Here is a 15,133-nt window from a genome sequence, read left to right on the forward strand (position 1 = left end):
CATGTTTTTGAATTATTTGTGTTTGCCACAGTGCTTCTGAAACTTGGTAATAAGAAAGCATATTCAGTGGGTTTGTCGCTGTCGACCATTTTGGACCAGCTCTCACTTCTGCCAGTTCCTTACACAAAACATCAACTAGAAGAAGATGAACATGGTCTTTGCCGGTGCTGTACTGCTTTACCATGTTTCGTTAGACCTTTTGTAGATGAGGTTGTCCAACACTTGGAGGACTCATCGAATAGAGGTTGCAGAGAGCTGAAGGAGGAGTTGCTAGCATTGTAAGTATCAACTTATTTGTCATCACACTCTGGTCTTGAAATCAGGCTCAAAGAAACAGGCTGCTAAGGGGGTAACTTGTCACAGAGTAGTTGTGGGTGGAAGAGGATGTTTAACTCTCTCCCCATTGCTTTTTCTTCTCAAACCATGTGACATCTCAAATATATTCGCAACTTTATGGAACGCAGCTCTATGTTATGCTCCTGCCAGAAGTTGTTATTCAATAGGGTTTGATATTACCTGTGATTTTGTACATCAGTACAAAGTCCTGGAACATATCCCCTGTAGACAGGAATATATTACAATGGAAATTTTAAGATGAAAGTGGCAAAGGGGTGTCATTTTCTTCTTCTCCCACTCATCAGTAATTTCTTAACAGTTTACATTTGCTTTCTCACTCCCCACTCAATGATCCTTTCCATCTGAGGATATGCCTATTTTGAACATGTCCATTAGAAACGTACATAGTAAATGTATTTTCTGGTTTTGGGAGATGCTTGTTATGTTTTTTGCTTTAATTATGCACTTTGAGTTGCATTAGGCTTGTCCTTGAATTCTCTTCTTAGTTTTCTTTAGTTGACTAGCTTAATAATGTTAAAGCATTTCATATATCAGAAGGCTCCTAGATTCTGTATTGCTTCTCATATCAGCCCATATAATGAATTCAATTTTCTTGGTTTTCAGTTGCCTGAAAAGCATAAAATATCCCCTGTTGGTGGCAGAGCTTGATCATGTGCCTGAAGAAACAGCTGAGAATCCCTTTAGGCAATTTGCTGCTGATATACTAGTAAGTGTTGCCCTGAGGATTCTCTTTTCCCATCCGCCTGTGCTTTGGTTGTAAAATGATTTATGGTTAAGCTCAGAATAATGTTGAAAGCATTGGTTTCCTGTCCTGGTTATCAAGATTCATGTACAGTCTTCTCTAATGTGGTGCTGATTCAGGCAAGAGCTGAGAGCAGCATTTAGTCTCCGAGGTAGAAAGAACCTAGAACTCTAAATGCTATAGATGACTTAACATTTAAAAGTCCAAAATCAACTCATGTGATGAATTGCTCCAAGCTGCTTTATCAGCAGCATTAGCTGCAGGTGATTTGGTCATTGCTGTTCTCAAACTGCTTGGCAGAATTCTTGTCTATGTATGTTCTATATATGCACTCACATGCACACATGTAGTTCTATAGAAAAAACAAAAATATCCTAATATTCTTCAATAGAATGGAATAGGCATATTAAGCACCATTGTGTACAGTTGCTGCACCTTCTTGGTAGTGTAATTTGCTTGGTTTTAAACTGAATATATGTCCCCAAAGATCTATGGAATTGCCTTGTTGTTGGCTGTCCCAGTGGTATCTGCTGCCAATTATAGTACTCTTTACCCAAATATCTGCTTGTTTTGTTTCCAAGACCTAAGTCTGTTGTGTTTTCGAAGGCTTTCATGGCTGGAATCACTGGGTTGCTGTCAGTTTTCCGGGCTGTATGGCCATCTCCTAGAAGCATATGCTTCTGGAACAAGGCCATACAGCCCAGAAAACTCACAGCAACCCCAAGTCTGTTATTTTCCATTGTTTCCCTTTTGGATTTGCAACAACATCAAGCATAACTCACATCTCAAATTTTTAATATGATCCTAAAGATCAATGACTTCCTTCTTGACCTATCAGGCTGGTTTAAATTTTTTTTCATCCCCACCCCCATTCCCGGCACATCTTTTAAGATAGGGCAGCCACCTATCTTAATATTTCTCTACTGGCTGAGAATAGCACATGAACTTGCTGTGAAGCACCATTCTAGAAAAGGAGAAAGAGCCGTCTGGCCTCACTCTTGGTAGCAAAATAGATTTTTTTTCCAGGCTATCCTCTTTGTTCTCGTTTTTCTTGATTTAGGAAGGAACTAGGGATCCAATAGAAAATACTTTTCTAAAATTAAGAAGTGATCCCTTGCCTGCCCTGGGCATTAATTGGAGATACACTTTTTGGGGTTGTTTGGCTAGAATAGACTTTCATGTTAAGTTCCTCGGTATGCCATTTCATTTTATTACTAGTATCCATCTTTCCCTACTTGATTATGTTGGAAACCCCTGGTGGGTTTCCAACATAAGCATGGCAAAATTCAATGCCAAGCATACATGTGAAAAACCAGAACAAAAAAAAATCAAACAATAACATTTAACTAATAGTAACTTACTATAAATCAAAAATATTAAAACCATATAACATAGGCAACATTTAGACATTAAAACATAGAAATAAAACATATTAGTATAAACATTAAAATCACATAATCCAGAATCATTATCCAAAGCCATTCCAATTGTCAATTGCACATATTCCCTATTCATTTCCTGCACTGCTCACTAACCAAAGACTTGGTCCCACAGGCCAAGTGGGAGGGTGCTGATCTAATTTCACTGGGAAGGGAGTTCCAATGAATCAAGATGATATATTTGTATCTTCCTAACATCAGAGAACAAGAGGGATTGACATTAAACGCAATTGGGTACTTTGTTCTCATCTAGGAGAAAGCAGTTGTAAATACCTGTTACAGGTTCACAACCAATTAAATTGTGTGTAAAATTGTTGCTGGAGCCCCTGATGGTGCAGCGGGTTAAACCTCTAAGCTGCAGAACTTGCTGACTGAAAGGTCAGCAGTTCGAATCTGGGGAAGCGGGGTGAGCTCCTGCTGTTAGCCCCAGCTTCTGCCAGCCTAGCAGTTCAAAAACATGCAAATGTGAGTAGATCAATAGGTACCACTCCAGCCGGAAGGTAACAGTGCTCCATGCAGTCAGTCCGGCCACATAACCTTAGAGGTGTCTACGAACAATGCTGGCTCTTTGACTTAGAAATGGAGATGATCACCAACCCCCAGAGACAGACACGGCTAGACTTAATGTCAGGGGAAAACCTTTACATTTTAGAATTTTTATTATATTTCAGAAAATCAATCTTGTTAACATGGAAACTAACACAAAGGTTTTGACATATATTAAAACATTTGCAATCTATATACAGTAGAGTCTCACTTATCCAACACTCGCTTATCCAATGTTCTGGATTATCCAACTCATTTTTGTAGTCAGTGTTTTCAATATATCATGATATTTTGGTGCTAAATTCGTAAATACAGTAATTACTACATAGCATTACTGCGTATTGAACTACTTTTTCTGTCAAATTTGTGGTATAACATGATGTTTTGGTGCTGTTTATGTTGGATAAGTGGGACTCTACTGTATATAAAAGAGTGATGGCATCAGGGCAGCGGACAAAAAAACAAAACTACAGGCCCCCCAACCTCGAAATTTGACAACACAACCCATCATTCACGACTCTAGGTTGATACAACAAAAAGAAAAGAAAAATAAAGTCCTAATTACAGGGAGAGGAATAATAGTTTTTATCCAATTGCTGCCAGTTAGAAGGCTAAGCTCCGCCCACTTGGTCTCCTAGCAACCTACTCAGCCCGGGGGAAAGGCAGTTAGGTCTCACTTAGGCCTCTTCCACAGATTATCAGATTTTAACTGGATTAGATGGGAGTGTAGACTCAAGGCCCTTCCACACAGGCCCTATCTCCTTCGCCTACCGTTAAGAGCCTGGGTGTCGGTTTAGATTCGCAGCTGACAATGGAAGCTCAGGTCGCTGCTGCCAGCAAACAGGCCTTTTTCCATCTACGACAAGCGAGGCAACTGGCACCCTATCTATCTGATGAGGCTCTGGCAACAGTCATCCATGCCAAGGTCACGTCTAGGCTGGACTATTGCAACGCCCTGTATGTGGGCCTTCCGATGTCCACGACCCGAAAGCTCCGTATTGTTCAGAATGCGGCAGCCAGGCTACTCACAAGAACACCCATGAAATGCCACATAACACCAGTGCTGCAGCATATGCATTGGCTTCCAACCGATTACCGTGGTCTATATAAGATGCTAGTTCTGACCTTTAAAGCTCTTTACAGCCAGGGCCCATCGTACCTTAGGGACCGTCTCTCCTTCTCCCATCATCGGAGGTCGCAACGACCATCCCAACGAGACTTACTTTACATACCGGGTCCTAGAGAAGTGCACTTGGAAAGGACCAGACGCAGAGCTTTTTCTATTTCTGCCCCTGCCTTATGGAATGCCTTGCTGCCCTATATGAGAGCCATGCGTGAGTTAGGGCCTTTTACCCTCGCACTCAAGACCTGGCTCTTTACTAGAGCTTTTAATCTATGTTAATTTTATTAATATTTGTACTTATGTATTTTTATCCTTTACAATTTTATCTTGTAAATCGCCTAGAGCATCGTGGATGGAGGGCGATTAATAAGTAATTAAATGATGATGATGATGATGATGATGATATAACCCATTTAGAATCTTATATTATCTGCTTTGAACTGGATTATCTTGACTCCACACTGCCATATAATCCACTTCAGTGTGCATACTAAACATAAAGACTACCATACAACAGACATTCAATACCACCACTACCTCAACAATTTCTCACCAACAACACCAGACAACACCACAGCAACGCATGGCTGGGCACAGCTAGTGTATTATAAAAAGACTAGCTGTGCCCGGCCACACGTTGCTGTGGCGAAGTATGGTGGTATGGGAAATAAAGTATTGAGGAATTGGTGATATTTAACGTAAAGGGTAAAGGTGTGGAGTCCAGATAATCCAGTTAAAGCAGATAATATAAGATAATATAAGATGTTATATTATATAGCTTATATATAGGGTTATATAGCTGTGTGGAAGGGCCTTGAGTCTACACTGCCATCTAATCCAGTTGAAATCTGATAATCTGTATTTTATAGCCAGTGTGGAAGACGCCTAAGTGAGGCCTAACTCTGCCTGTCCCGTGGGCTGAGTGGGTTGCTAGGAGACCAAGTGGGTGGAGCTTAGCCTTCTAACTGGCAGCAATTGAATAAAAACAATTATTCATCTCCCTCTAATTAGGACTTTATTTTTCTTTTTGTTGTATCAACCTAGAGGCGTGGATGATGGGTTGTGTTGTCAATTTTCGAGGTTGTGGAGTGTTTAGTTTTGTTGTTTTGGCGGTCGCCAGGATTCCATCACTCTTTTATATATATACTAGCTGTGCCCGGCCACGCGTTGCTGTGGCGAAGTATGGTGGTATGGGAAATAAAGTATTGAGGAATTGGTGGTAGTTAAGGTCAAGGGTAAAGGTTTTCCCCTGACATTAAGTCCAGTCGTGTCTTACTCTGGAGGTTGGTGCTCATCTCCATTTCTAAGCCGAAGAGCCGGCGTCTTCTGTAGACTCCTCCAAGGTCATGTGGGATGACTACATGGAGCGGCGTTACCTTCCCGCCGGAGCAGTACCTATTGATCCACTCACATTTGCATATTTTCGAACTTCTGGGTTGGCAGAAGCTGGGGCTAACAGTGGGGGCTCTCTCCGCTCCCCCAATTCAAACCTGTGGCCTTTCGGTCCAGAAGTTCAGCAGCTCAGCACTTTAACACGCTGCGCCATCAGGGGTTATTATTTCCTAAAGGTTGTGAATATACAATATTTCTGATTGGTTTTTTGTTTTTGTTTGTTGGAGGCAAGTATGAATGCTGCAATTAGGAAAAATGATTAGGATGTAATGGCCTTGCAGCGTTAAAGCCTGGCTGTTTCCTCCCTGAGTGAATTTTTTGTTGGGAGGTGTTAGCTGGCCCTGATTGTTTCCTGTCTGGAATTCCCTTGTTTTCAGAGTGGTGTTGTTTGCGATATTTTATGTGATTCTACTGTCTGTGGCCCTGAGAAAACAGGATTTGCCAGACTTTGATGATGGGAATACTTTGTTGGGAGGTGTTAGCTGGCCCTGATTCTTTCCTGTCTGGAATTCCCTTGTTTTCAGAGTGGTGTTGTTTGCGATATTTTATGTGCTTCTACTGTCTGTGGCCCTGAGAAAACAGAGGATTTGCCAGACTTTGATGATGGGAATACTTTGTTGGGAGGTGTTAGCTGGCCCTGATTGTTTCCTGTGTGGAATTCCCCTGTTTATTTACTGTCCTGGTTTTAGAGATTATATTGTTCTGCATTATTCTATCCCAGTAATTATTTCATATTAAAGAAAAATCTCACTTATCCAACATTCGCTTATACAATGTTCTGGATTATCCAACGCAGTCTGCCTTTTCATAATCAATGTTTTTGTAGTCAGTGTTTTAAATTCATTGTGATATTTTAGTGGGAAATTTGTAAATACAGTACAGTAGAGTCTCACTTATCCAACATAAACGGGCCGGCAGAACATTGGATAAGCGAATATGTTGGATAATGAGGAATTAAGGATAACCCTATTAAACATCAAATTAAGTTATGATTTTACAAATTAAGCACCAAAACATCATGTTAGACAACAAATTTGTCAGAAAAAGTAGTTCAGTACACAGTAATGCTATATAGTAATTACTGTATTTATGAATTTAGCACCAAAATATCACGATATATTGAAAGCATTGACTACAAAAATGCATTGGATAATCCAGAACGTTGGATAAGCGAGTGTTGGATAAGTGAGACTCTACTGTAAATACTACACAGCATTACTGCGCATGGAACTACTTTTTCTGTCAAATTTGTTGTATAATATGATGGTTTGGTGCTTAATTTGTGTAACGATTACCTAATTTGATGTTTAATCGGCTTTTCCTGAATCCCTTCTTATTATCCAACATATTCACTTATCCTGCCGGCCTGTTTATGTTGGATAAGTGAGACTCTACTGTATAATGATAATCTTATATTATCTGCTTAGAACTGGATTATATGAGGCCCCTTCTTCACAGCTGTATAAAATGCACACTGAAGTGGATTATATGGCAGTGTGGAGTCAAGATAATCCAGTGCAAAGCAGATAATATAAGATTATAAATGGGTTATATAGCTGTGTGGAAGGGCCTTGAGTCTACACTGCCATATAATCCAGTGCAAATTAGATAATCTGTGGAAGAAGTCTAAGTGAGGCCTAAATCTGCCTGTCCCCTAACTGAAACCTGGCTGTCCTTTGGTTGCTAGGCAACCCAGTGGGCAGAGATTAGCCCTCTAAACTGGCAGCAATTGGATAAAAAAATTATTCCTCTCTCTCTAATTAGGACTTTATTTTTCTTTTCTTTTTGTTGTATCAACCTTGAGGCGTGGATGATGGGTTGTGTTGTCAAATTTTGAGGTTGGGGGGCCTGTACTTTTGTTGTTTTGTGAATTGCCGTGATGCCATCACTCTTTTATATATATAGATAGATACTCAGGATTTAAGTACTAACTAAAACAAAATTTGAACAAAAAACAGATCTGAGCTTTCCTTTTAAGGTGTTTAATAGAAGGCCATCCAGTAATATATAAATATCCATTAAAAAAATAAAATTGTCTGTTTTCCCCATCTCAGACATTTGCGTTGTCACAGAGTGACTTTAAAGGTGTTCATAGAACAAGGATATTTATTATTGTGGCAAAAGAAATGCATTGGTATTCCTTTAAGGATGTACTTTTTGTTTTAACAGGACATTTTGCAGGACATTAGAGAATTGTTTCCAAAAGTGTTCTCTCAGCATGGATGTAGAAATGAAAGCTGGGATGATGAAGAATTAACAAAAATAGACCACGAACAGCATGCAGATTCTTTGGCATGTTTGTCTTACTTGATATTTGTTCAGAACTGCTTTGGCCTTAACTGCTTTCCAACAATTTTTGAGTAAGTCTTTCTCTGGTTTTACTGTTGTGGATCTCAGTGTTTCTCAACCTGGGGTCGGGACTCTTGGGGAGAGGGGGGTGCCAGAGGGGTCGCCAAAGAGCATCAGAAAACACATATTTCTGATGGTCTTAGGAACCCCTTTGGCAGAGAAGGCTGAAGATATCTCTGGCTGTTGTGGGGATTCTGTGTGGGAAGTGTGGCCCAGTTCTTTTGTTGGTAGGGATCAGAATACTCTTTGATTGCAGGTGAACTATAAATCCCAATATCTACAACTCACAAATGTCAAGGTCTATTTTCTCCAAACTCCACCAGTGTTCACATTTGGGTATATTAAGTATTCATGCCAAGTTTGGTCCAGATCCATCATTCTTTGAGTCCACAGTGCTCTCTAGATGAAGGTGAACTACAACTCCAAAACTCAAGGTCAATGCCCACCAAACCCTTCCTGTATTTTCTGTTGGTCATGGGAGTTCTGTGTGCCAAGTTTGTTTCAATCTCATCATTAATGGAGTTCAGAATGCTCTTTGTTTGTAGGTCAACTATAAATCCCAGCAACTACAACTCCCAAATGGCAAAACCAATCCCCCCAACCCCACCAGTATTCAAATTTGGCCATATTGGGTATTTGTGCCAGTGAATGAAAATACATCCTGCATATCAGATATTTACATTTCAATTCAGAACAGTAGCAAAATTTCAGTTATAATGTAGCAACGAAAATAATGTTATAATAATGTTATAATGTCGGGGGTAACCATAACACGAGGAACGGTATTAAGGAGTCGTGGCATTGGGAAGACTGAGAAGCATTGTCTGTCTACTGAAGTACAGAAAAATCTTTTATGAATGACCCAGAAGAAAAACTTAGCAAAAATGGCTTCCCTTTTGATATAGAAAATAATTATTTAGATTGGTAATTTTGTTGGGCTAATAATCTTTCTTTAGAGGCTAACTTGTGGTCTTTTCCAGCTTACCATATGCTTATAACACATTGCTGAAATGAGTTTTATTTTATTTGGTGGTTCCCTCTCTTTCATATATTGATATGTGACTCTCTGTTCTAGCCCATCCTACATTCTGCAGTGCAACATGGTTCACATTAAAGTTCTGCTGAACAAGTAAGGTTATATTCATTCTTGTTTTCTTTATTTTGCATTGTAATCACACCTGTATCCCAGTGCTTAGTTCAGATAACAAATTTCTTTTTTTTAAAAAATAGAAAAAGGCAGCACTAACAGAACTGTGATTTCAGGATTCTCTATGTGGGACACCTCGACCCCACAACCATTGACTTGTGGAGTCCCACAGGGTTCAGTACTGTCCCCCATGTTGTTCGACATATACATGAAGCCGCTGGGAGAGATCATCCGGAGTTTCGGGGTACGGTTTTATCTGTACGCAGATGATGTCCAGCTCTGTCACTCCTTCCCACCTGTCACTAAGGAGGCTGTTCAGGTCCTGAACCGGTGTCTGGCCGCTGTGTCGGACTGGATGAGGGCTAACAAATTGGAATTGAATCCAGACAAGACAGAGGTCCTCCTCGTCCAAACAGGGTATAGGGTTACAGCCTGTGTTGGACGGGTCACACTCCCCCTGAAGACACAGGTTCGCAGTCTGGGTGTTCTCCTGGACTCATCGCTGAGCCTGGAGCCCCAGGCCCCCAGGTGGCCAGCGGAGCCTTCGCACAACTCAGACTTGTGTGCCAGCTGCGCCTGTACCTTGGGAAGTCTGACTTGGCCATGGCGGTCCACATTCTGGTTACATCCCGTTTGGACTACTGCAACGCGCTCTACGTGGGGCTGCCTTTGAAGACAGCCAGGAAGCTCCAACTAGTACAACGGGCAGCAGCCAGATTAATAACTGGAGCGGCATACAGGGAAAGCACTACTCCTTTGTTAAGCCAGCTCCACTGGCTGCCGATATGCTACTAAGCCCAATTCAAGGTGCTGGTCTTGACCTACAAAGCCCTAAATGGTACTGGCCCATCTTACCTGTCTGAAGTGCATGACCTATTGGGATACTGGCCAACTTCGTTAAAACTTTCACTTACTCCTTCAGCTTATTTATTGTGTTGTTGAAAGCTTCCATGGCCGGAATCACTGGGTTGCTGTGAGTTGCTGTAGGAAGCTGCAAAGCCATTAAATGCTAAGTTGATTAATTACTACATTCACACTTGCCTCCAACAGACAAGAGTTCTTTCTTCCACCCTGGACCTTCCACTGATATATAAACCTCACTTGCCTAGTTTTCCCAACCACTGAGGATGCCTGCCATAGATGTGAGCGAAACATCAAGAGAGAATGTTTCTGGAACATGTCCATACAGCTCAGAACACTCACAGCAACTCCTCTTATTTTTTACTTATGTAATTATTTACTTTATTTCTACTCCGCCTTTCTTCCCATGTGCACTTAAGGCAGCTCACAATTACGTGACACAACCCAATACATTAAACTGCTCTGTTAAGTGTGGAGAAATAGATCCAGTCACAGAACCTTTGCTGAACGGCAGTTTGGAAAAGAGAGCTAGATCGAATACCACTGATAGAATACAGTGGGGCTGCAAAAGTCTTAGCTGTTGCTGGTAACAAAATATTAATTTGAAATTTGTCTTTCAGAAATTGATGGCTTCTTTATTCATTTTTTTTTTGCAGAAAAGAAGAACCTGTTTTATCAAAAGGACTTGTAAGTGTAGTTTTTATTGTTCCTTATGTACTCAAGAAGCAGAAGGCCAATCTGGCTGTCTGATTCTTTTTGTCTAATAGACAGCAATTTCCTTGCAGATAGTATTCATTGAGACTTGTTTCTCAATTAACATGCATGATTGTTCTTCACTCAGATATCACATGCCAGTATTCCCTTTGCAGTTTTGTTGTTTATTCATTCAGTCGCTTCTGACTGTTAGTGACCTCATGGACCAGCTCATGCCAGAGCTCCCTGTTGGCAGTCCACTAACCCCAGCTCCTTCAAGGTTGTGATCCATCCATCTTGCCCTTGGTTTGCCCTTCTTCCTTTTTCCTTCCATTTCCTTCCACATTTTTCCTTTGCAGTTAAGCACGTGGATTTCAATAAAGTTTATAATTACAGTCTAATTTAGATGACACTCTTAGAAAAAAAAAGTATATTTAAATAGGAAATGATCAATTAAGTTTAGGTCTGTACTGTGATTCTCTAACCCACTGTTCTCTTCTATTCTGAATTAGGGTGGCTTTCACAGGCCGTACACAGATTTTTTTTTTCTCGTCACCTGCTAGCCAATAGTTTTAATCAGGGATTAATCCTATGGCCTTCTGCTTCCAAAACACATGTTCTGCCACTGAGCCACAATCCACCCCTGTCTAATCCATTAAGCATTGCTGCTAGGCAACCAGGTCTTCTTAATTTAAATGGGGCTTCCTGAAACACTACTCTGGAGATTTCAGTCAGGCATCTCTTTGGTTACATACAGCCCTTGGTGTGGCCATTGGGTCCCCGCTGACTCCCCGTGTTTAAAGCACCCTCATGAACAAGCCGTTTTCCAGCTGGAAAAAAATCCAAACACCTTTTAATTGCAATAAAATAGTTCTTTGGGGAACTTTGCCCAAGACAACCCCCAAACAATCCATAAAGCTACTGAGAATAATGAAACAGCAACTCCAGTTGTTCAAGTGACAGCTGAAACACCTCTGGAATATGCCCAACCCTCAACTAAATTAGATAATATGAAAACAATAGGTGCATTCTGACATGACATTAAGCCAAAACTATCTAGCAGTCTTGGCATATCCGGGACAGGCAATGTACAGGTAGATGCTGCCTAATTGTTTCTGATGCAGCAACCTTTCCATCCATGACACCTGAATTCAGCATATTTGCTTGTCTCTCTCAGCAAGGCATGGAAATAATCCATAATTTGCTATTTTGTTGTTACCCTGTCTTGTTAGGGAATCATCATGCCAGAGTGTCAGGTTTGGATGTCACAATAAGCACGAGTGGAAGACTACAATTATTTAGCTTCTCCTATGTGCAGTGGCTATGCCAGCATGCTCCAATATATAGCCTTGTTCTCTGGAAATTGCATTCCCTGTTAGATTTGTTGCTATTTACAAGTTGAATTAATGTATCATGCAAAATGGTTGTGTCTGAGAGCCTTCCTTTCTTGTCTCAAGGTTTAAGCACAATTATTTGGAAATGTGTAGTACGTACAGTCTATAATCTGCCAGTTGCCCTCATCCTATCAAGCGTGAATAAGTAGTACATTCCAGGGTGGGATTACAAAGAAGAGTACATGCAAACGGTATCTCCAAATGGACACCCCATCTGTTACAGTGATAGGCATTTCACAGGCTGAAATCAGAAAGGGCTTCTTGTAAAATGTGAGAATTTACAATAGGGTTAGAAAATAATTCCATTGGCTTACAATTTCTTTTTCAAAGGACCTGTTTTGCATCTCCTGTGATTCATTGCAAAATAAAACAGAGCTCATTGAATCTACCCATTTGCAAGTCTTGTGGTGCAAATGATTGCAAGTAAAAATATGACTGCTCTAACACATGCCTATGGAATTTTAGGCACATCCCAGTAACCATCTTTCATTCTAACAAATTGGGTAATGCACCTGCGTATTATGTAGATCATGACTAAAATTTATAACTCTATTAATAATTTTTAGGCTCTGTTGGAGAATTGTCTGTTGAGGCTGGAAAATGATAGCCTTCACACGGAGCGCTTGGACTTCAAAGTCTTTGTTGCAACATCTGAGGTAAGGTGATAGAAACAAACTTTTAATCAGAGACTATGCTACTCCTGTGTGGATTTTTCACAAGTGCTTTGGAAAGAACATAGACCAGAATTATTATTCACCATTTTAATGGGTCTAATTAAACAAAGGGATACAAAAACTAGCTCAAACCCCCCTTCCTCTGTGGGCTTTTGTAAATGAATCATTTAGCACATTTTCCATGCTTTGTTCTTTCACTGCAATTGAGAATCTTCCTTGTACCCAGATATTTGCCAGAAGCAAAAGCAAAGCTCTTATTTTAGCCATTGGTACAAAATGATTTAAAAAGATAGCTGTGTTATTTCAGTATGAAATGTGAGGAGAGTTTTGAAATATAAGAATACAAGTATAGAATAAAATGGAGTAAGAACGAACACTCATATTATTGAAAGAGTTAATTGATGGTTGTGATTCTATATCAGCTACTTAGCTCTGTAACCTCCTTGAATCAGGCATCCCATCACTTTGATTTCTTCCCAGCAACCAAAGATCTAACCTCTGACTAAGCCTGACTTAACTGAACACAGCTCAAGATGGAAATTAGTCATATTGAAATCTCTATTAAAAATGGTGCAGGGCAACATCAGAAGTGTCTGCAAATAACACCATGTAACATAGTTTTTGTTTCTGCATTATAAATGTCATTTCCTAATGGGTTCTATCATTTAAAAAACACAGGAAAGGTTTATTGAACTACAAAAACTTGTTTTTTGCGAGACATCCTCCAACACATTTTGCTATAGTTTTTCAGTGAATGTATGATAAGAATCTCAACCAATTCAGCATAGTTTATTGCAACCACAAAAACAAAGTTTCTGGGGTATAGCAACTACTTTCAAAGTAAGTACCACACAATTAAATAGGAAATAACACTTTCAAACCAGGAACATTTTTTTCAAATGTGTAATCCAGATCTCCAAAGTTTAAACCTGCAAATTAGAAGGGATGATTTATCTCATATATTGCATGTATTGTTTGGAATGTATGGATATCAGCTGACTATGTTTAAAAGGGGAATCAATCAGTTACTGATTTTCTTTCCTTCAATATATTTGTTACAATCATATGGCTGTTTCAGGAACCTTATATCGGAGTTGATGTCTGTCACTCTCTCCTTAATCCACTTCTCTCTGCCTTTATTGCAGATGGCTTATTTCCCTGACTCCTCCAATATATAATCTAAGCAGTAATGTGGCTTAAGGATGGAGTTACAGCTTTTCAGCACTGTTTATTTTTGTGAGTTGGAATTAGTTCCTTTTTAAAATAAAACCACATTCCTTGAATAGTTTGTTTTAGCTTCTTTTCTTCAATTTCAATAATATATATATTTTCTATTTTTAATGGCAGGATTTGGTAAAAGTTGCTACAATGTGCCCTTTTGAACCCTTGGTATGTAACTGAGTTTCGTGTACATTTTGAGATGGTTGGGTCTGAAGCATACATTAGTCTCGTTTATTCACCCGTTACTTGTATTTCTCTGTAGAGAAAAAAGAGTTTAAAGGTTTTGCAGCTGTATATTGACAAGTTTGAAGAAGAAGGAAAATATATATTGTTCAGGTATGTCTTAGTGTTACACAGTTATTGATGAGTAAAAAATACTAAGATTACTGTAATATTCTTTGGTTAACTTCATTTTAGTCTTATTGAAGATGTGTATGAAAATTTGAGTGGTTCTAACAAGGATACATAGAATTAAAAATCTGTCTTCTGTTGCAGGTGTTTGTTGCAAAGTAGTAATCATTCTGGCATGGAAGCATACATCATTCAGAACATTAAAAATCAGATTGATTTAGCCTTACAGGTGAGGAGTATTATTAAGATTTCAAAAAGAGAGATTATGCTCTTTTGATTTTGTGTCTTCATTTGAGAAAGTCCATGTACACATGCAGCAGCATCTGTATCTGTTTGACCATCAGTTTTTCTCTTTGTGACAATTCCACAGAGTGCATTAGTTGTTCTTTCGAAGGATCTCTGTAACATAGAATCATAGAATCGTAGAGTTGGAAGAGACCTCACGGGCCATTCAGTCCAACCCCCTGCTAAGAAGCAGGAAATCGCATTCAAAGCACCCCCGACAGATGGCCATCCAGCCTCTGCTTAAAAGCCTCCAAAGAAGGAGCCTCCACCACAGCCCGGGGGAGAGAGTTCCACTGTCGAACAACTCTCACAGTGACGAAGTTCTTCCTGATGTTCAGGTGGAATCTCCTTTCCTGTAGTTTGAAGCCATTGTTCTGCGTCCTAGTCTGCAGGGCAGCAGAAAACAAGCTTGCTCCCTCATCCCTATGACTTCCCTTCACATTGATGTTGCATATACAATTGTACATGTATCTTTCATGTGGTAAGAATGGGGTGACTGGGGAAAAGGCACGCACACACAATTCATTGTGCCTGCCTTTTCACCCCCAGTCTCTCTTTT

The 15,133-nt window shown here is 39.9% G+C and overlaps 1 protein-coding gene across 1 annotated transcript in view; it reads left to right on the top strand.

Annotated features, from left to right (window-relative positions):
* Nucleotides 1-15,133, top strand: part of glmn (glomulin, FKBP associated protein) — a 39,524-nt gene that overhangs the window by 13,882 nt on the left and 10,509 nt on the right. Inside the window, exons 6-14 of the mRNA XM_003220096.4 lie at nucleotides 32-278; nucleotides 961-1,063; nucleotides 7,769-7,959; nucleotides 9,024-9,077; nucleotides 10,613-10,643; nucleotides 12,610-12,699; nucleotides 14,065-14,106; nucleotides 14,201-14,274; nucleotides 14,434-14,518. Coding sequence (XP_003220144.2) covers nucleotides 32-278; nucleotides 961-1,063; nucleotides 7,769-7,959; nucleotides 9,024-9,077; nucleotides 10,613-10,643; nucleotides 12,610-12,699; nucleotides 14,065-14,106; nucleotides 14,201-14,274; nucleotides 14,434-14,518 — 917 coding nt within the window. The remainder of the gene's footprint in view (nucleotides 1-31; nucleotides 279-960; nucleotides 1,064-7,768; nucleotides 7,960-9,023; nucleotides 9,078-10,612; nucleotides 10,644-12,609; nucleotides 12,700-14,064; nucleotides 14,107-14,200; nucleotides 14,275-14,433; nucleotides 14,519-15,133) is intronic.

The sequence above is a fragment of the Anolis carolinensis genome, chromosome 4 (assembly GCF_035594765.1).
Source record: "Anolis carolinensis isolate JA03-04 chromosome 4, rAnoCar3.1.pri, whole genome shotgun sequence".
In the NCBI taxonomy this organism is placed as follows: domain Eukaryota; kingdom Metazoa; phylum Chordata; class Lepidosauria; order Squamata; family Dactyloidae; genus Anolis; species Anolis carolinensis.